The 19,919-nt window shown below is 49.1% G+C and overlaps 1 protein-coding gene across 7 annotated transcripts in view; it reads left to right on the forward strand.

The window, feature by feature from the left end:
- Window positions 1-19,919, forward strand: part of RBM33 (RNA binding motif protein 33) — a 109,818-nt gene that overhangs the window by 48,137 nt on the left and 41,762 nt on the right. For 5 of the 7 annotated variants that reach the window (XM_055421633.2, XM_055421634.2, XM_055421638.2 and 2 more), the window contains 2 exons: window positions 2,024-2,309; window positions 7,401-7,459. In XM_055421633.2, the coding sequence (XP_055277608.1) occupies window positions 2,024-2,309; window positions 7,401-7,459 (345 nt within the window). The remainder of the gene's footprint in view (window positions 1-2,023; window positions 2,310-7,400; window positions 7,460-19,919) is intronic. The other 2 variants (XM_055421636.2, XM_055421637.2) reach the window with 1 other exon arrangement.

A 19,919-nucleotide genomic window follows, 5' to 3' on the forward strand; every position in this document is an offset into this window, starting at 1 on the left:
GGCCTGTGAGCTGTCCGCGCATCTTTGCTAGCAGTGGTATTTTAAAGCTGCAGGTTGCTGAAGCAGTCACAGCTTTCTGACATGGCCTTAACCTTGCTTCACCTGTGTCCACCTTGGTCCTGGTCACGCCCCACCCCAGAGCTGTCCACATCTTCGGTTCCTTTCTGTCTGGCGTTGCTTGTGTCTGTTTTCTCCTTGGTCTGTCTGTCGGTGCTGGCGCTGTGCTCCTCCCACTCCCGAGTGCGCTCTGAGAATCGCCTCCGCACCTCTGCAGTCTGTCCTGGTAGGCTGCTCCCTGGGGCCTTGGGTGCCACCTGTGAGCGCCTGTTTCTTGAGCCTCTCTTATTTTGAGTGTCTGAGATTGGGGTGTAGTCTCTTCTCTCCCAGCGGGGCCCCTTCTCTCCCCCCTGTTTCTTTAACTGCGTTGTTCTCAGGCTGGTTTCTGATCAGAGCTCTCACTCGGCAGCACTGTCCTTCCTGCCATCTGCTCTCTCCGCGTGAGTCTGGGTCTCTCGCCTGTACCGCTTGCCAGCTCCGTTTCTTCATTTCCTAGCTGCCCTGGGCTTCTCTGCATGGCTGTTGCCCGGGCCCCAAATTCCCCTTGTTTAGAACATGTGATTTCCTTAAAAGTCCTTCACGCTGTTGAGTGAGTGGCCCTGCCCTGCGCTCTTTCCCGGCTGAGTTCAGGTTTCGTTGCGCTGTCCCTCTGTCAGTGCGCTGTCCGTGCGGACTCAGTGCTGAACAGGATAGAAGAGACTGCTTCATGCACAGTTGTGCACACTGCAGATGCCATGCGTCAGCGGAGGGAACAGCCTAGTTTCTGGGAACATGTGTATCCACGCATTTATGCTAGCTGTGCATCTTCAGAAAAGTCCTCCCTGAGGAAGGATAGGTTAGACAAGGTCGTGTATACTTGGGTTTCAGAATTCTCAGACCATGGCTGTTCTTTCCTTTAGCTCCCAGCGTCTGTAGCCTGTTAAATGGTCCGTCTTCTTCTGCCTCCTTTCCCCTTGTCTGTCACACACTGTTAGTCATCATTGTCAGACACTGTAGAGGCTCCGAAACGGAATTCAGAAGCCTCTGAAATCTGGCGTCATCCCAGGCCAGTGTACAGGATTCCCTGGCTGGTAGTAGCCTGCCACCTCTGCCGCCGTGTGCGGCCAATTGGATGAGTGCTTACAAGCAGGGCTTGTGGAACCAGGTTCTCTGCTCCTCTGCTTACCGGCCACTTGATCTTGTAAGAGGAGGGTCACGACAAGGGCTGGTTTCCTAGGCTTGTTGGGGGTGAGTTACTCCACATACAGACCTTTCAGCGCGTGCTTAAGACACCGGCAGAGGGGAGGACACCCAGTGCTCTTGAGGCTGCTGCTGTGGTGGGGGTCTCCTCCTCTCTCAAGACTGTTGCGCTAAGTAATGCCGAGGCCCTTCACCGCATAGAGGGTGTGCGTTCCCACTCTTGCGTCCACCGGCCTTGGCGTGCGGCTGCAGCCACGCTTGTCCGCGAGCGCACCTCCGGGGTGCGTCCTGCCTCCGCTGCCCTCAGGTGATGCCGTTTCTCCCTTGCCTGGCTTCTTCCCCTCCTTCCTGGTTCAGAGGCCGCCTTCTCAGGAACTACCCGCCTCCCCTCTGGGAGTCCTTCGCCCTCTGTGCAGCCTGCTTTCTAACGGGGTTGCTCCTGCACTGCCCGCCTGTCTCATAGGCTTTCTGGAGGAGGAGCGGGCCAGCCCAGGCAGCTTGTGCCCCGCCTGCGGTTGGGCTGCAGTTTCCCTTCTGGGGCCCGTGCGCTGCGTTCGGGGCTGCGGTCTCCCTCCTTGTCCTCATGTTGGCTCACGTCGTTAGACGGCAGCCGTGACCGTGAGCAGGCGGAGCAGCTCATTCATCCCGCTGGTCTGCACAAGTTGTGACTAATAAACTTACTTCTGAGTCAACTCTTAGAGTGCAGTCAGTGTGAAATGTGTGAGGCACTGGCATTTTTCCCTGTCAGCGTCGATTGCTGTGACTTTGTCTCTCTTGGTGGTTTTAGACGCACTCTCCAAGATTAATTCCTCCTCCACAGCCTCAGCCGCCGCCACCGCCGCCGCCGCCGCCGCCGCCGCAGCCGATCCGCAGTCTGTTCCAGCAGCAGCAGCTCCAGCCCCTGCTGCCCCTGCAGCACCCGCACCATCCCTCCCCAGCGCAGGGGGTGCACATGCCGCCCCAGATCGAGGCCCCCCGGGCGATGATGACCCCTCCTCCCGTGACTCCACAGCAGCCCAAGAACATACACATCAACCCCCACTTCAAAGGGGCCGTGGTGACACCCGTTCAAGGTACGTGTCTCCTTTGCTGTGGTCAAGTTCCAGGTGACTGGCTAGTCCGTCATCACCCCCAGGTCCATAAGGACGCCGGGGGCTCCCCGACGCCTTCCCGGTGCTCAGATGCGCAGCAGCTGGCGAGTCAGGCTCCCCTGTCAGCGTGTGTGTCTCCTGCCAGGTCACTCGGGAGGGCACTGAGACACGCGGCAGAGGCTCGGGGCCATGGCGGGCACTGTGGGGGCGTCTGCTTGGCGCCCTGTGTCAGCTCCTCGTGGGGCCGAGCATGAAGGGCCTGTCCCCTCAGGTTCCACTCGCGCTGCTTCCTTTGAGTGCGAGTCACACACCCGTCTTTTCATGGTCAGTTCTGATGGCATGATCACAGACGCACTTTCCTGAAGCGAGGAAACGCGTTCTGAGCAGTGAATACAGAGCATATCTTCATGCACCTGCTCAGCGCAGCGTTGATGGAGACGCTGCTCCCCGTGGCGTTAGAGATGTATCGGTGAACACAGCGGTCAGCGCTTGCTGTGGGTGTCGTCTGGTACCTTAGCAGCGACAGTGAGCAGTGAAGATGGTAAATGAGAGCCCCTCTGTGGCGCGCTGGAGAACGAAGGCGCAGCGCTGAGGAGAGCAGGGGGAGCCCCCGTGGTGGCAGGGGCCGACAGCACTGAGAAGGAGAGGCCAGAAGGGACAGGAGCTGCTGGCGCGCCTGTCAGGGGAGGGGCCTTCCAGGCAGAGGGACTGACCGGTGCAGAGGCACCTCTCTCTGATGAGGCTGTGCCTTTTGTGTTCAGCTAACTAAAGAGAGACCAGGTGACAATGAGTGGAGTGCAGCGGTGGGGAGAAATGCAGAACCTTGTCGTGGGAGACCTGGGAGCTGTCCTGAGAGTTTTGCTTTTGTTCTGAATGAAGTGGGCCGTGATTAGAGGAGTCTGAGCACAGGAATAACATCATCGCTGTGTGTTTGACAAGGATTGTTCTTGCTGCTTGTGTTGAGAGTGGGCTTGTGAGGGTGGCAGGGGTGGAAACCAGGTATTCAGCTGGGAGGTGAGTGCAGTGATCGAGGTAACCTGGTAGTGGCTCGGCTCAGGGTGGTGGCAGTGATCAGGGGTCAGAAGCCGGGTGTGATTCAGGACGGAACTGATGGATGAGCTGAGTGTGGGCAGGAGAGAAGAGACGCAGCAATGCTGAAGGGGCTTCAGCCCTGGAGGGTGGGGTTGCCGTCCTGGAGAGCGCTCGAGGCTGAGCAGGTTTTCAGGGGAACCACAAGTTCCGTGCTGGAGGTGCACCTAGACACGCAGGCTCACGCATCTAGGGTGAGGTCACTAGGAAGCGTGCAGACGAGGTCTGGGTGCCAAGCTCAGGTGGGGCTCTCTTGGCATCTCGATGGACCTAGAGCCTGTGCCCAGTGAAAGACCCCGTGTCGTCATGTCGAGGAGACTGGAGCCTGGAACCTGGGGCACGTGACATGCCAGGTGGCGGTCCGTAGGGAGGGGTAAGTCCGGAGAGTGTGGAGGACGGTTGCCGGCGGAGCCCAGTGCTCTGGTGGCTGGGGGTGGGCGGCAGGCTGGGTGCTGGGCCCGCAGTTGCGGGGTCTGTGGGTTTCTGACAGGGTGCTTTTGGTGACGGGAGGCGGTACACGCCTCACTGAGGAGGGCTTGAGAGGGAACGGGGTGCAGGTGTGGGAGACGATTGTGTCGATGCGGATGAAGAGTGTCTTGCCAAGATGGAAGTTGGGGAGCAGGAGCGTGGGAGCGCTGGGCAGCCCCAGCACCCCCTGGAGCTGCTGGGCATGAGCTTGGAGAGAACTGGCCACCTGTGTGTTTCCAACCACACTCATCTTTCTTCGTCAGGTGTAGCCTAGACAGCGTTGCGTTTGCAGGAGTTAGGCTGTTGACGAAGCAGTAGAGGAGGTGTCTTGCTCACAATGAAGGCCATGGAGTGTATGATGATAAGGGGCCAGGAGATGTTTGTGTCGTGGAGGCAGTGAGGCAGGAAGGTCGAGGTGGCGTAAGGTCATGGAGAATGTGCAGGTGTTGGGGGCTGGGGGCAGCTCTGGAAACAGCAGCATCTGGGCCAAACCTCAGATGGGGCTGGTGTGGGAGACGGTGAGTGGGGAGCTCAGCCAGAGACCCAAGAGCAGCCGTGTGACCAGGACATGGACCACAGCCCGGGGGCCCTGGGCTGGGCTGTCTGATGACCCGAGATCCAAGTCTGGGGTCTGGAAACAGCAGTGAGGACAAGAAGGGTCCCATCCCCACCCCAGAGCCAGCAGGGAGGAGGCTGAGGGAGACAGACAGTCTCATCCTCTGGGAGAGTTAGGTCTCCATTAGAGCAGGGAAGGGGAGGGGGGCCATCATGAGTCTGCTGGTGGTGAACTTGCAGTTCCAAATGGTTGAGCCATTCCAGAAGTTGAGAAGAGGCCTGAGATAGGACTTGGAGTTTGGGAGAAAGCCAGGGTGTGGAGTCACCAAGAAGTTGTGGCTTTGAAGTAGCTCAGACAGTACAGCATCCACCTGCAATGTAGGAGACCTGGGTTCAACCTCTGGGTTGGAAAGATCTCCTGGAGGAGGAAGTGGCAACCCACTGCAGTGTTCTTGCCTGGAGAATCCCATGGACAGAGGAGCCTGGTGGGCTGCAGTCCAGGGGGTCGCAGAGAGTGGGACACGACCGAGCGACTGACAGTTGGAGCAGAGCCATGGGGCAGTAGGCTGGCCGTGGGCGACGGTGTCCACGTGTGGCTCTAGGAGATCGCTCTTACTGCATCCGTGTGGGAAGGTCAGAGTCGGGTCGGTGCCCTCGGTCCCTTGACTGCCCTTTGTGTGTCCCTCCTGTGTTAGAATCACTCGCTGGTCTTGCCCTGCTCTGAGCTCCAAGGGCAGGTGGTGTGGCGGCTGAGTGTGCCTTGTTGTCTCCGCAGCTGACGCACTGGTGGCCCGTCTCCTTCAGCAGCTGTGGGGTGAAGGGGGAGCACGACTCAGTGCCGTGCCCCTTCCCGAGCCGTGCCCCCACACCAAATCTCATTTGTGGAAACAATGTTACGATGTCAGCATCTGTTATTGTGAATTTCCTTCTAAAACTGAATGGGAAGCTGGCAGTTGATACAGTGCACAGATTTTCTTTAGCTTAATGAAAATAAGCTGCGTGAGAGCCACGCCGTGGGAAAGCTGTGAGGAGACTCCAAGCTGTCCTCCAGGCGGAAAACCAGTGGGCCTTGCTGCCCAGTCGCCACATGGGTGCAGCGTGCCGGCCTGGCCCTGACGGTCCTGCCTGCTGCAGCACATGCGAGGTCAGCGTTCTGACAGAGCTTGCAGCTCGCAGAGCCCCTCAGCGTGCTCCCCTTCCAGAGCCAGGCCCTCAGCGCCCTGTGTCCCTTCTCTTTAAAGTGCCTCTGATCCTGAGGACCCTGACGCCTCTGCTGGGTGTACACTCGGCACTTTGGAAGCAGTTGTCTTTCAGTACTGAGGGAAGGAGCTTGGTTAAATAGAGAGCCACTGTTGTTCTTGAGAGAGGCTGGTTGTCTGGTTGTCTCCTGTATGCAAAAGGTAGATTAATCCAGTGGTTCTCAGCCTCACACAGTCACAAGGTGTTTTAAAAAATTAAAAAGATGTATGCACACCTTTGATAGCACCTACTTTCTTTTCAAGGATGAGGAGTGTTTTATCATATTGTAATCAATCAGTTTTGTTGGCAATTTAACTTGTTTTCCAGATTTTCAGTATTAAAATTGAAAACTTAGTCCATTAATTCATGGGACAGTGTGGGATATAAATTTTAAATGGCAGATGTAAAAAGTTCAAGGTTCCGCTGGAATGGTCGCTTAGCATTACAGGCTGTGAATTGTCTCCTGTTCACAGGGGAGGAGGAAGCAGGTAGGTAGAAGTGTGATCTCAATTAGGAGTCTGCTGTACCGATTTCTTTGCGTAATCATAATAAGTAAAAAATAGTTTGTTTTAGTGCTCTATTTTAAAAATAATTTTGATTGACTTAGCTGTGTTACTTTTAAGCTGTGTTACTTCTGTGGTGCTGATTTACCAGAACTTTTTCAAATTAAAACTAAATGCTGTTCTATTATTCTTGTTGAGTTCTCCATGGTTATCCCTTCGTCTGTCTGTGTTTGATCTTCTCTTATAAGCACATTGGTCATGTTGGATCAGAGCCCCCCCGCCCTGCCCCCGTGACCTCATTTTCCCTCCATCACTTCTTTAAAGGTGCATTTCCACATGACCTTCCGAAGTCCTCGTGATGAGGACTCTGGGGTGTGAAGTTGAGAGGGGGCTGCAGTTCAGCCCTTGCACCTGACCGTCCGAGATCTTCCTGGACGTGTCTGGCAGGACATTTTAATGGAGGGGGCAGCATGCTACCACAGAGTGGGCACCTCTTGCGAGGGGATGTTTTTACCTCCTAAATTAAAATCAGTATAAGGCTCGTGTATGAAACAGCTTAACGTGCGGGGTGTGAAGCTAGCATCTGGCTTTCTCTCTGTATTTGAAACTCTTTGACTTCTGTTCTTCCGGTAAGTTGATGGGAGTGTGCCTCTTGAAACACAGACAGAGACGACAAGTCTCGGCGTTGCAGGTTGTCGAGTAGCTCGTTCTGCGTTACACATGGAACAAGCGCCACAAATAGCCAGCACGGTGTGCGTGCCTTTTCCTTTCTCTGCCTGCTCCACTCCGTCTCCCGCCTCCCTCCCTCATGATCCTGGAGGATTTGGATATACAGTTGTGCTCGATGGGCGTCGGAAAATGTAACTTGCTTGGATTAGATAACCTGGGTTACCTGCATATGGATCTCAGAAACAAAGGAGATTTCTTACTGTAGAGGAATAATGTCTTCTTTGGTGCGAAGCATTTTACTTCTCAGTAAGCGTTCACCGTTGAAAGGGGAGCTTCAGCTTGTGCTATTGTGTACTGAAGACAGAAGTCCGCTCCCCTGTCCCTGCCTGGGGTTGTCAGTACAGGCATCAGCCTTTGCTCCAGTGTGAACTGAGTGTGCTGTGTGTGTTGTGCACGTAGTGTGTGTTCTGTGTGACGCCTAGTGTGTCGTGCTTCTCTCCTGGCGGGTTTGGGATGAAGTCACGTGTAACGAGTGGTGTTTTCCTCACAGTGCCCTTGCTGCCTGTCCCGAGCCAGCCGAGACCTGCGGTGGGACCCCAGAGATTCCCAGTGAGTAGCAGCTGCTCTTTCTGCTCTCGTAGGGATGAGCACACAGTTACCAGGAAATATTAATATGGCAAATACAAGTGGTTCCAGCCAAATATAAGTTTAAGGATTTGTAAATATTGACAATAATTTTTGCAGTGGAAAATGTTTGTTAAAAGCTTAAGATCTTTGGATTTTTGAGAATGGAATTAATTTTGTTTAACTGTAAAATTGTTGAATCAGGATCATCAGTAGAATGCCTTTTGTCTTAAAGAATATGAATTTTGATTTTATTATTGCCTATGTTAAGTGAGGCAGGGCCTTTATTGTCGTGTGTGTGGAGCCATGTGTGCACTTGGGTAAATGTGAGTGTGTGTATGCAGTTTTGGGGAGTAATAATGAGATGTCCACTTGTTTAAAAAAGCACACTCAAAGGTCTTCATGAGCCGTTGGTTTTATATTTAAAAACGCAGGCTTTCTTTTTAAAGGATCTTTAAGAGACCCCTCGCCCACTTTCCTGTTGTTCCCATAATTTTATCCATTCTTCTGATAGTTTTAATTAGAAGAAAAATATCCATTAAATAGTTGTCTATTTAAATAAATAAATTTCTTTTTTTTTGACTTTTTGGTTTGATTTGTAGTTAGTTTTATTAAATCCGTAAGAATGTGTTCTAAGAAAATTTGAGGAAAAAAAAAAAAGACTATACCGTAACATTTTAGTTTGTATATAAAACAGATGTAGTTTTGTTGATGCTGAATAATCTGATTTCCTGGAAATACCCCAATGACCTGTTTGACCCTAGCTTTGACCCTCAGTAGCTACCGTGTTTACGTGGGTCATAAATGAAAGATCTCAGTGTGTAGTCAGATGATCATTCAAAAAGACAGTATTGGATTTAAAGGTTCAGAGTATTTTTTAGGAACTTTCTTGATTTGTAGTTAATCTTTATGACATGATATTGTTTCTAGAACTGATTCTTACTGGTTTCATATGCTTTATTAGCTAATTTTTAAAAATTAACTGATCAAGTTCTAAAAACTAGTTATTTTAAAAATTAGGTGACATTTATTGAGTACAGATCCTTACTTGAAACAGGTGTCTTAAATAGTTAAGATTTATTAATTGCATTACTCAAGGATAAGTATGTGTGATTTTAGTCATTAGATGTATTTCTTTTGGTGAACAATTTAACTGCTAGTTATTATAAAGCACTAACATTTTTTAAAAAATGTACTTTTTCTTATTTTCAGGGTTGTGAGCTTTTGCATTAAAATCATAATTGATTTTGTGTTTATGTTTTATTAGAAATGCAGAGATAAAATTTGATGAAAGCAAATGTAGTTTAAAATTATAAAGCAAGGTTGTGTGTAATTATAAACCTAGAATAATCATTTGCAGTTTTTCATCCACTTATGATTTCAGTTGTGCAAACATTTGTATCTGATGCTAAAAGAAACCTTGTATTACTTGAGGTCATTACAAAGAGGATAATAGTATAATTTCTTTGTGAGAAATTAAACTAAAAGTTATATAATACTCTGAGGGTGGTAAATATTACTGAACTGTTCTTGGAGCAGTTTTTGCACGGTGTAATGTTTTGTTCTTATTTTTAAGGTGGGTTATGTGTACAGATGGTGGGAAACAGTTAGGCTAGAGATTAGTCATATGTGTGATGTAATTTGAGAAGTAGTTGCATGTGTCTTTAAGCCCCAGTGCTGGTTCTTACGGAGAAGGCAATGGCAAGCCACTCCAGTACTCTTGCCTAGAAAATCCCATGGATGGAGGAGCCTGGTAGGCTGCAGTCTGTGGGGTCGCTTCGAGTCGGACATGACTGAGCGACTTCACTTTCACTTTTCACTTTCACACATTGGAGAAGGAAATGGCAACCCACTCCAGTGTTCTTGCCTGGAGAATCCCAGGGACGGGGGAGCCTGGTGGGCTTCCGTCTAAGGGGTCACACACAGTCGGACATGACTGAAGTGACTCAGCAGCAGCAGCAGCTGGTTCTTAAACTGCGTGCTCGGTCGCTCAGTCGTGTCTGACTCTTTGCACCCCATGGACTGTAGCCTGCCAGGCCCCTCTGTCCATGGAATTCTCCAGGCCAGAATACTGGAGTGGGTAGCAATTCCCTTCTCCAGGGGATCCTCCCAAACCGGGGGTTGAACCTGCATCTCCTGCATTGGCAGGCAGATTAAGTTACAATAGAGGGTTTGTTTTAAAGTTCATCAAACTGTTATTGGGAAGGAGACTAACTCTAGGCTGGCTCCTGTTGTTTTAAAGTATCTTTATGAGTATGAATCTCTCTATGATTTTAGGGGTTGTTTTCCTTTCACGGTTATTACACATTGTGGCGATACTCCCCGTGTTGTGCAATACATCCTTGACCCTGTGTTACCCCAGTGGCTCGCATCTCCCCACTCCCACCCGTGTTACATCCCTGCCGCCCTCTGCCTTGTGAGCACTGGCTTATTCTCCATATCTGAGTCTGCTGCTTTTTTGTTATATTCCCTAGTCTGTTGTGTTTTTTAGATTCCACATGTATGTGATTTCATACCGCATTTGTCTTTAATTTCACTGTCTGATTTATTTCACTTAGCTTACTATCCTCCGCATCTGCCTGTGTTGCTGCAGATGGCAGAATGCCGTTCTTTTTTATGGCAAAGTACTGTTCCATTGTGTGTGTATGTGCATCTTCTGTATCTGTTCATCTGTTGATGGACACTTAGGTTGCTTCCAGTCTTGGCAACTAAATACTGCTGCTGTGAACATTGGGGTGCATTTATCTCTTTTGAGTAACGTTATTCTTTTCCTTTTCTATTAATCGATTCTGCTTTGTTTTTAATCAGTGTAGATGTGGTTTCGTGACACTGAGTGCCTTTCTCATGTGCTGAGTGTTCTGTATAGTGCTCGTCTTTAAACCATAAACTGTATGAGCACAGGCCCACGAAACCTAGTTTCCTCCTGCAGGGAGACTGCTGTTGGGGCTGAAGAAAGTCCCTTGGCGATTTCGTACCGGTGGCAGTTTACCCTGCGGGCTCTTTCTTGGTTCTTTTCGATAGAGGAGTTGAGTCTTTACTTGTTAACCTGAATTTTGCCTTGTAAAGTGACTGCACACACACCAGTTGGTGAAACTCACGTTAGGAAAGCTGGCTTCAGTGTCATTTTAGGCCCGTCTGGTCAGTGTGCTCTCTCGGCGCACAGCAAAGTTTTGAGTTCCGGAAAGTGTCGAACGAAGCACGGTGTGTTTTCATCTTGCCTTTCCCCCGCCTGCACCCTTTAGTGAGTTTCCATTGCTCTGCTCCCGGACAGCTTCGTCCGCTTACTCGTATCGTGTCAGAAGTGGGTTCAGCGGTCTACAGAACCCCAGTCATCCTGTGCTCAGTGGAGCCAGCCTGACCCCGGACCCTGTGTGCTCAAGTCCAGATGAATAGTTGTTGAGTGTGTGGATGCAGGGGTGTGACTGAGCTGCCTTGCTGGTGATTAGGCACCTGCGTGAAAGAGCATGGAGAAGGGGTGTGCCCTTTAAGTCTCTACCTTTGGTTATTTTCAAGGACACATACATGGATTTGCACGGTAGATTCCATAATCCACATTTAACTGAACACAAATTCAGGCCTACTCGGCTGACTAGAGAGCAAAAAAGTAGTTGGAAGTAGCTCTAGGTTTTCAGATTTTAACAGGATTAGGATGCAGTCGATATTAATGTGAAGGTATGCCTTCTCTTCTCTCTCAACGCTAGTAAACTTTACTTTCGTTTGTTCTTAAAAATATTTGATTTGGGCTGTGCTGGGTCTTTGATGATACGCACAGGCTTTCTCAAGTTGCGATGAGTAGAGAGGCTTCTCGTTGCAGTGGCTTCTCTTGTTTCGTAGCGCAGGCTCTGGGCACGCAGGATTAGTAGTTGCGGCCTCAGGCTCTGAGCAGGGGCTCACTCGTTGTGGCACATGGGCTTCCCTACGGCACGTGGGATCTTCCCAGACCAGGGATTGAGCCCGTGTCCCCTGCATTGGCAGGGGAAGTTTTAACTCCTGGGCCACCAGGGAAGTCCTCAACTTTACTTTCTTAATAGTCTATTTTGTTGGACAGTTTTGTAAAAACTTGAGAATTCTCAATTTAGCACTAGTGTGCCTAGAAACTGTACTAAGTGATAATACCTCCAGTCTTAGAATTAAACAATTAGAGAGAGCTCTAGGGGCCCGGTGGGCTTCAGCCTGTGAGGTCAAGGAGTCGGACGTGCCTGAGTGAGTGAGCATGCACAAGCTATGCTTAATGTGGCGATATTAATACTTTAATTGCCTGTTAATGAATTTTATTTATAGAGTTGAATAAACATTTTTAAAAACAAAGATTTGAATGTCAAAGTAATATCATAAGAAAAGGATTCCTTTATTTCTGATCATTTTGGAAATTGCTGCTTAAGCTCTCAGCAGTGAGCTGGCACTTCCTTTGTCATGTTAGTCTCTGCGTCCAGATGGGATTTTTCCTTCATTCCTTCATTTATGGAATTTAGTGAAGTGCTTTGTAATTTAGGTTTCTGTTTAAAAATTAGACTCACGTCTTTAATTTTAGTTCCAGATGTAGCCATTAGTGCTTTCTTCTCACTTAAGCTTTTATTCCCAGGACTGTTTTATTTTTTCAGATCAGAATTGTGACTCTTTTTTTAAACTATAATATGTCTCAGTTGATAGCACACATATCAGAGAATGAATCTTTTTCGTGCTTACTCTCATATCAGAATATTAATCTGCTGAATGTAAAGTGTCCCTTAGAAGTAGTGACCGCTTACAAGCGCGGACAGACAGGAAGAGAGCGTGTGCGCAGGAATTCAGAGTGCCCGTCGCTCCCTCCTCCTTCCCTCCTCCTTCTGTCCGGTCCAGTCCCGCCATCTAGCCGTCTGCCATCCCCCAGTCTGCTCCTGAAGCGCTCCCGTTCCTGCCAGGGCCTCCGAGTGGAATTTCACAGGACAGTGGTGGTTTTCTCTTTTGTTTTGTTTCTGCAGGGGAGTGCGGCTGGGGAGACTGGTTCACCTTTCTGCAAGGAGGCTTCTCTGTTTGTATCTGTTAGAATTCTGTTCTGAGTTCCATTGTCTTTGTTTTACACGTTAGTTTCATAGGTTTCTCTTTCCACAGAGGCTGTGTCTGATGCTTTTGTTGTTAAAATTTTAAGTCCTTTCCTTATCCTTAAGTATGGCTATCCATTTATGTGTTTGTCCTCACGGAGATTTGTTGTTTTTAAGTTTGTCCACTTAAAAAAGTAACACTGGAGTGTTGATTAATAATATTTTCAAAAGTGTTACTTTGAGATTTTGCTAATGTAATTTGTTTTCACTGTCAGATAAAGCATACGGATAAATTTTAAGTAACTCACATTGTGAAGATTCTTGACCTAGGGTATTTTAAAACCCATTCAGTCAGTCATTTTACATTGGTGTTTCTGTCAGGGCTGGTATTTGAGGGTTCCAGTTACTGAATCATTTTCATGCTTGCTTTCTTTTTCATGCTTACATTCTCAGTGCTGATATTTCAGGGTAGCTAGTTAAATACTGAGTAATTTGGCTGCTGAATAATTTCCTAGTGATCTTTGTTTAAGTTAAAACTAAGTTATGTTCAGAGAGGACTAGCGGGGGTTTGAATGAGTCTTCTTGGTGATTCCTTTGTGAGGTGGACCCGCGCCTAAGGTTGCGATTTGTGTCTCCTGTGTGCTCACAGCGCCTCACAGGTGGGTCTGACTGCGCTGTGTTCCCCTGGAACAGGGCCTGGCATCAGGTGGTGGTGATTGACACTTCTGGATGTATTTTATATGGCGTTTCATGCAAATCATGTTTGATGAGACTGCTGCATCAAATTACGTTTCTTTCTGATTACAGCCCTTGCAGATGTGAATCCAGACTTTATTCCATCTAGGAAAAAGAAGTCTTTCTTTTGAACCCTCACTGTTTTTACAACTTGCCTTCGATGCCCTGTAATTATTAGCACTTAAGATGGGGAAGTCATGATGGGCATTTTCTCTGATCAGATCTGTGAGTAGTAGCAGGCAGCTGTGGGAGGAGACTCTTCCCGCTGTCAGACATTGTCAGGCTTGCAGCGCGAGAATGCATTTTAAAATGCAGGTGACATAATACCCAACATCCTCCGTTTGCTAGTGGGTTTCTGATTAATCATGATTACCATACATTATCATACCATCAAATTTAATCGTATCACTGAATTCCCATCTGCAGCAGTAACAGGAGCAGCTTAGCCCTGTGGTAACAGCTATTAAATATGGTGGCTATAAAACTGAGCGCCCCGCTGACTGGACTTGCATGTCCTGCCAGCACGCACTGTGTGTGCTGGGTGGAGAGACGGTAGTGGAGTCTGCACCCATGACTCGAAGGCAGGGATGCTCAGGTGTGCTCGTCTGAACTCCTTGTGACCCCGTGGGCTGTAGCCCTCCAGGCTCCTCTGTCCATGGAATTTCCCAGGCAAGAGTACTGCAGTGGGTTGCCACTTCCTTCTCCAGAGGATCTTCCTGTAGCAGGGGTGGAATCCTCATGACTCTTGCACCTCCCGCGTTGGCAGGTGGATTCTTTACCTGGGATCCTGCAGGAATACTCAAGAGATCACCAAGTCAAGCCATTAAGTCTCAGTGTAAAAGCTGCACTGTTGAAGTGTGATACACTATTTTATTTAATTTTGGGCTGAGAACGTCACATTGAGTTGAATACCTTTTATAAATTCCCTGAGATATATAGTTTCATTGTAGAGTAGACTTAAACTTTGAGTATGACTTGCCCATCTGTAATTTAATAATTCAGCCAATGAAATACAATAGCACAAATTTTCAAAGTCTTAGAATGACTTCTGTGCAAAGAAAATCTCTGTCCTATTTTTGCTGATTTGTCCCGCAAAGCATACCATTTTTTAAAATTAATGTTGTTTTTCCTGGAGTTCTTGAAGAGCCATAGTTTTTTTCAGATAAATTTTGAAAGTGACCTTATTTTAAAGTATCCGAAAGTGCTTCTTATAAAAGACTAGAGGTTTTGTTTTGTTTACTTGTAAAATTTAGTCCTTTTGATGCACAGTCTGATCTTTCACAGCTACACACAGGAGTGTCATCACTGCCGTTGACAGCAGTTCTGTCTCCCCAGACGACATTGTGTGCCGTCCCTTGTAGGCAGCCCTCTCCCAGCCCAGCCCCTGGCAGACCCTCATCTGGCTTCTGCTCCTGAAAATGTGGATGAATGGAATCACATGTCTGGCTTTGTTGTGGGTCTTGCTTCCTGCACGCAGCACAGTGCGTTTGAGACTCGTTTACCCTTCGGTCGCAACAGCCAGGGGCTGTCCCTTCGTGCGGACCAGCAGTGTTCCCTTGTGCAGATGTACCCCCGTTAGTCTACCCAGTTGCTGTTTGGCCATTTGGATTCTCTGTGGTCATAGTGGGTAGTTAGGAGGGCAGGTTGTGAGCCGTGTGGCAGATACATTCAGATGAGAATTTTGAAACAGACTGCATGCTTTCAGTCCATGGAGCTGGTCCTGCTGCTGTGCTCAGCCCTTGACTCAGTGAGGAAATACTGTCTTCCTGGAGCACGCATTAGTGACCGCTGGGTCAGTGGGAGATGAGGAGTACCGTTGAGTGATCGCAGTATTCCAGATGTTGCGCAAAGCTTGCATTCCACAACCTTAAGAGGGCGAGCTTGTCAAGAAGGGGTAAAGGAGGGGTGAGATGCAGGGGTAATATGGAAAAAGTAGCAGATAGTCTTCAGTAGGCCCCTCAGAAGCAGTGTTTTGCACTGAAGTGCCCTGACTTGTGGTGCCTGCTCCTGCTTGCACTGGTAGTGTCGCCGTGGCGCATGTACGCTCCTGTGGTGGCCCCCACCCCAGTAGGAAGCCTGGGGCTGGCTGCTAGGGGTATGGTGCTTCAGAACGTTAAGAACGCACCTGCAAATAAGCGAGTACCTTCTCGGAAAATGACTGTAGACATGTAAACAAGGCACAACCTGAAAGAAAAATCTGTGGGAAACACTGAAATAAGAGGATTAACATTGTGACAGTGGGCTCTAATTTTAATTGTGTTGGGGGTCACCAGTGGTCTTTATTCCTTGCATTTAACCCATTTAGTCAGAATTAACTGAGAGGCATTATTTAGTATCTGTTGGTTTCTTATATAGTTCTTTGCATTTTAAGTGAGATTAATAAATGAAAACACATTGAAGCAGCAGGCTGTAATTTATTGAAAGATTCATGAAGTTTCAATGACATTGTTAAGGTATTCAATTAGTCTTAGTAAAATATACCAACTGACCCTTTCAGGGAAACTGATAAGTCACATAATAGCTGTTAGAACCTCTTTATTCTTTTCATTATACGATTAACTTTGTGCTAAGCAATTTATGCAAAGTTTTCATCTTTTTTTTTTTTGTAACCGAAGTTATCAGTTCTTCCTGAATAGGATTAACGTTGATAACATCATATAATTAACAAGAGATGCAAAAAGGAAGTACAATTTGTATAAGAATTATATGAGGGAGAATGATAATTTCTTACTTTGGACTTTTAAAGGGATATAAAGGAAAGCAAAACAGAGCAGTTATTTGAAAAGATTAAGGTCGCTTTTTCTTTTAAACGGTCGAATGACAATAGTACTAGAAATTCTGTTAAGTGAGGTGTTTACAACTCCCCAGTAGTCTCAAAATAATTCTGCATTTGCTAAAGAGAATTGGTTATCCTTTTTACTTGTGAAATGATAGACGTTATTGAGTGAATAGTCACATCAAGAGTACACCCGACTTGGGAACCTTGGTACCTGAGAACAGATCGGTCCCAGGAGCAGCAGTTTGTGAAAGGAGAAGCACTTTTAAGCCAGGAGTCTGACAGTGTGGGCTCGTGTCGTCTTTATTGACAGTGGTGCTGGTATTCGGTCGCTCAGTCGTGTCCGACTTTGTGTGACCCCGTGGACTGCAGCGCGCCAGGCTTCCCTGTCCTTCACCATCTCCTGGAGCTTGCTCAGACTCATGTCCGTTGAGTTGGTGATGCCATCCAATCATCTCATCCTGTCGTTCCTTTCTCTTGCCCTCAGTCTTTCCCAGCATCAGGGTCTTTTCTAGTGAGCTGGCTCTTGGCATCAATCATGTTTCCAAAGTATTGGAGCTTCAGCTTCAGTATTAATCCTTCCAGCAAATTTTCAGGGTTGATTTCCTTTAGGATTGACTAGTTAGATCTCCTTGCTCTCTAGGGGACTCTCGAGTCTTTTCCAGCACCACAATTCAAAGGCATCAGTTCTTCAGCACTCAGCTTTCTTTGTAGTCCAACTCTCACATCCATACAGGACTACTGGAAAAACCACAACTTTGACTAAACAGACCTTTGTTGGCAAAGTAACGTCTCTGCTATAACTTTTCTTCCAAGGAGTAAGTGTCTTTTACTTTCGTGGCTGTAGTCACCGTCCATAGTGATTTTGGAGCCCAAGAAAATGAAGTCTACCACTGCTTCCATTGTTTCCTCATCTGTTGGCCATGAAGTGATGGGACTGGATGCCATGACCATGATCTTCATTTTTTGAATATTGAGTTTTAAACCAGCTTTTTCAGTCTCCTCTTTCACCTTCATCAGGTTCTTTAGTTCCTTTTCGCTTTCTGCTGTTGACAGTGTAACTTTGGCTAATTCAGTTTAACCCTGTAAACCTGAGTTTCTTCATCCCTTAAAGGAAAAGTGATTGGTTCTGCTGTATTTATGAAAAATACAGTTGGTACTAGGTTTATCAGCCAAGATGTGAATGAGGCTGCACGTAACCGAGAACTCAGTTAACAGTGACTTAGCAAACCTGGTGTCATATTTTTTGCATAAAAGAGAAAGTTCTTCCGGGTTGGTGTAGCAGTTCTGTATTGTTACCTCTGTTGTTATCAGTTCTGTGTTGTCATTTTTCCCCTACCCAAGTTTCGGGCTGAAAGAGGAAAAGGGGCAGGCAGCAAAGGCATGTGCCCGCTGAGGCCGCCCAATCCAGCAGCCAGCTCGTCTTGTCTCAAGGCGGGTCTGGTGATCTTGCAGCTGGGCACCCTGTTGTCCTTCCGTTACTGAGCGAGGGGTGAGAGTTTATACTAGGGAAGCAACTCGCAGGCTTCTCCACACGGATAAAATTCTTGGTCAGAGTTTGCTGCTGCTAAGTCACTTCAGTCGTGTCCAACTCTGTGTGACCCCATAGATGGAAGCCCACCAGGCTCCCCCGTCCCTGGGATTCTCCAGGCAAGAACACTGGAGTGGGATGCCATTTCCTTCTCCAATGTGTAAAGGTGAAAAATGAAAGTGAAGTCGCTCAGTCGTGTCTGACCCTTAGCGACCCCACGGACTGCAGCCTACCAGGCTCCTCCATCCATGGGATTTTCTAGGCAAGAGTACTGGAGTGGCTTGCCATTGCTGTTGTATAAATAGAGAAAAAGAAAGTGACATGTGTATTCAAAACAGAATAGAAAACGGTGAGGGAAAAATGGTGTTATGAGCTTAGTGATACTTATTTGTTAAAGTATTTTATATTTTATTTGTTAAAGTATTGTGTTACTTGTAACAGTCAGCAGCTTTTGGGACCTTCGAGCTGAAAATGTTTCTGTTTAGGTGTCCAGACTCCAGTTCTGTCGCCCATGGAGGCAGTTAGGGGCCTGTGTGTCTTCCCAGATGGTCTCCCTCGTGTCGAGCACTGGCTGACATCGCCAGAGAGGGAGCCCTTGTCACTGTGTGTGTCGAATATCAGCCATTGTCTGTCTGTCTGAACCGTCTGTTGTTTTACCTTCCCTCTTCCTAATTCTGCTTCCACCTGGCTCTCCTGCAGGCGTCTGTCGTCCTGGAAATGGGCTTCTTCCCGGTTGGACTCGATTCGTTTACCGTTAAACTGGCCCTGTCCCGGTGTTGGCCTCCCTCGTTTGTCCCCCTCAGGGTGGCTTTCCTCTCCTTTGGGGCCTGTGTGTGACCTGCCACGACCTTCCCTGGCACCCTCTGCCCCAACCTGGCTGTCCTAGGCTCCCGCACCTTGCCAGTGTCGCTTAGTTTCAAGGTTAAGCCCACAAAACCCGTTTCCATTGTTACTCTGTTGAGCCTCTTCCAGAGGCAGAGGTTTCCTTGTCTGCTCAGCTCGAGTCAGTGGTCTCTTTCTAAGCTGTAGGTCGCATCTGTGGCCTCCCCTCCTTCTGTGAGCGTCTCAGGCTGATCAGGTAAGCGCCCCTGATTTGTTTTGCCCATTCAGGCCAGCCGTGGAGTCTCCATGGCTGTCTGACTTCTGCCTTTAGAATTTACTGTTCTTGCTGACTGAAGCATGCACACACTCCCCCTCGATTACATACCCATAGTTGACTGTGAGACATTGAGAGAGAAGGGGACATGAACGGAAGCCCCTGCCCTTGCTCTTCACAGCCCGCAGTCCGCAGCATCGTGGCTGAGCGTCCGTGTCTGTCCCTGGGGTGAGGCCCGGCTCCGGTGCGTTCCTGCTTCATGCTCTGTGCAGGGCGTGTGAATGCTCAGAAGTGTCATGAGCAGGAGCTGCCCGAGCGGAGCTCTCTGTAGCGTGGGCAGCCCGGTGGTGTGCGTAGCAGAGTCTGGGGGGTCGGGAGGGCACAGGGGGTGCAGCACAGGAGCGGTGGAGCTGGGCTGACATAGAGTTTCCGGTCAGAGGCCCCCGCCCTGGCCTGACCTCCGGGGGTGAGGGCGGGGCTCCGCAGTGTGAGTCTGACCTGAGTTGTCCTTCCTGGGCAGAGTGTGTGGCTGCGGCAGGGAGTCCTCGGTGAATCCACCGCCGTCTGCCAGGGTGGCACGTGCGGTGCTGGGGTGTCTGGCCCTGGCCAGTGAAGGCGGCATAGCGACGGCCCTGCAGTGCCCAGCACAGGAGCGCCAGCCAGAGCGACTGACTCCACAGCCCTCAGCGCTCGGCGGCGGCTTGCTCACTCAAGCCCCCCCCGGGCATCTCCTCTGGCCCCTGGGTCTCTCCAGCCCTGGCAGGTGGGGGGAGAGGGGGGCTGTCCGTGGTAGGCTGTCTTTGACGGAGCGGGCCTGCAGCCGGCCCCCCTCACCTGTGCTCATGAGCCGTCTGCCAGAACGTGGTCGCGGGGCCACGTGGCTTTAGGATCGTCATGCGTTTTCCAGGGGCATGGTTCTCCAGTTGGCTCTGCAGCCAGGAGGCGGACACTGGCCTGGGCTGTGCTCCTTCACATCTATGTTAGAGAGTACCCACCCACCTCCCACCTCCGTCTACTCTGCAGGGAAGGGCCCTCTTCTCTAACCATAGGGGCGTGGTTTCAGGGTGAGGACGCGCGTCTCCAGGTTCGTGTCACCTTCTCTCTAACCGTATGACATCATTATGTGCAGGTCACAGCACGTTGTTCTCCTGAAGTTAGGTTGGGGGAGCAGGGGCTGTTGGTCTTGGCTGCATTCTCTTCTGATTGCCCTGTCTCTGCTCGGAGTCCACCAGGCTCAGGAACCTTGTGGCTCGTTGCCGGCTCCTCAGCCAGCACGATCTGCCTTC

The sequence above is a fragment of the Moschus berezovskii genome, chromosome 3 (genome assembly GCF_049115385.1).
Source record: "Moschus berezovskii isolate FMDL1 chromosome 3, NW_MosBer_1.0, whole genome shotgun sequence".
Taxonomy (NCBI): Eukaryota; Metazoa; Chordata; class Mammalia; order Artiodactyla; family Moschidae; genus Moschus; species Moschus berezovskii.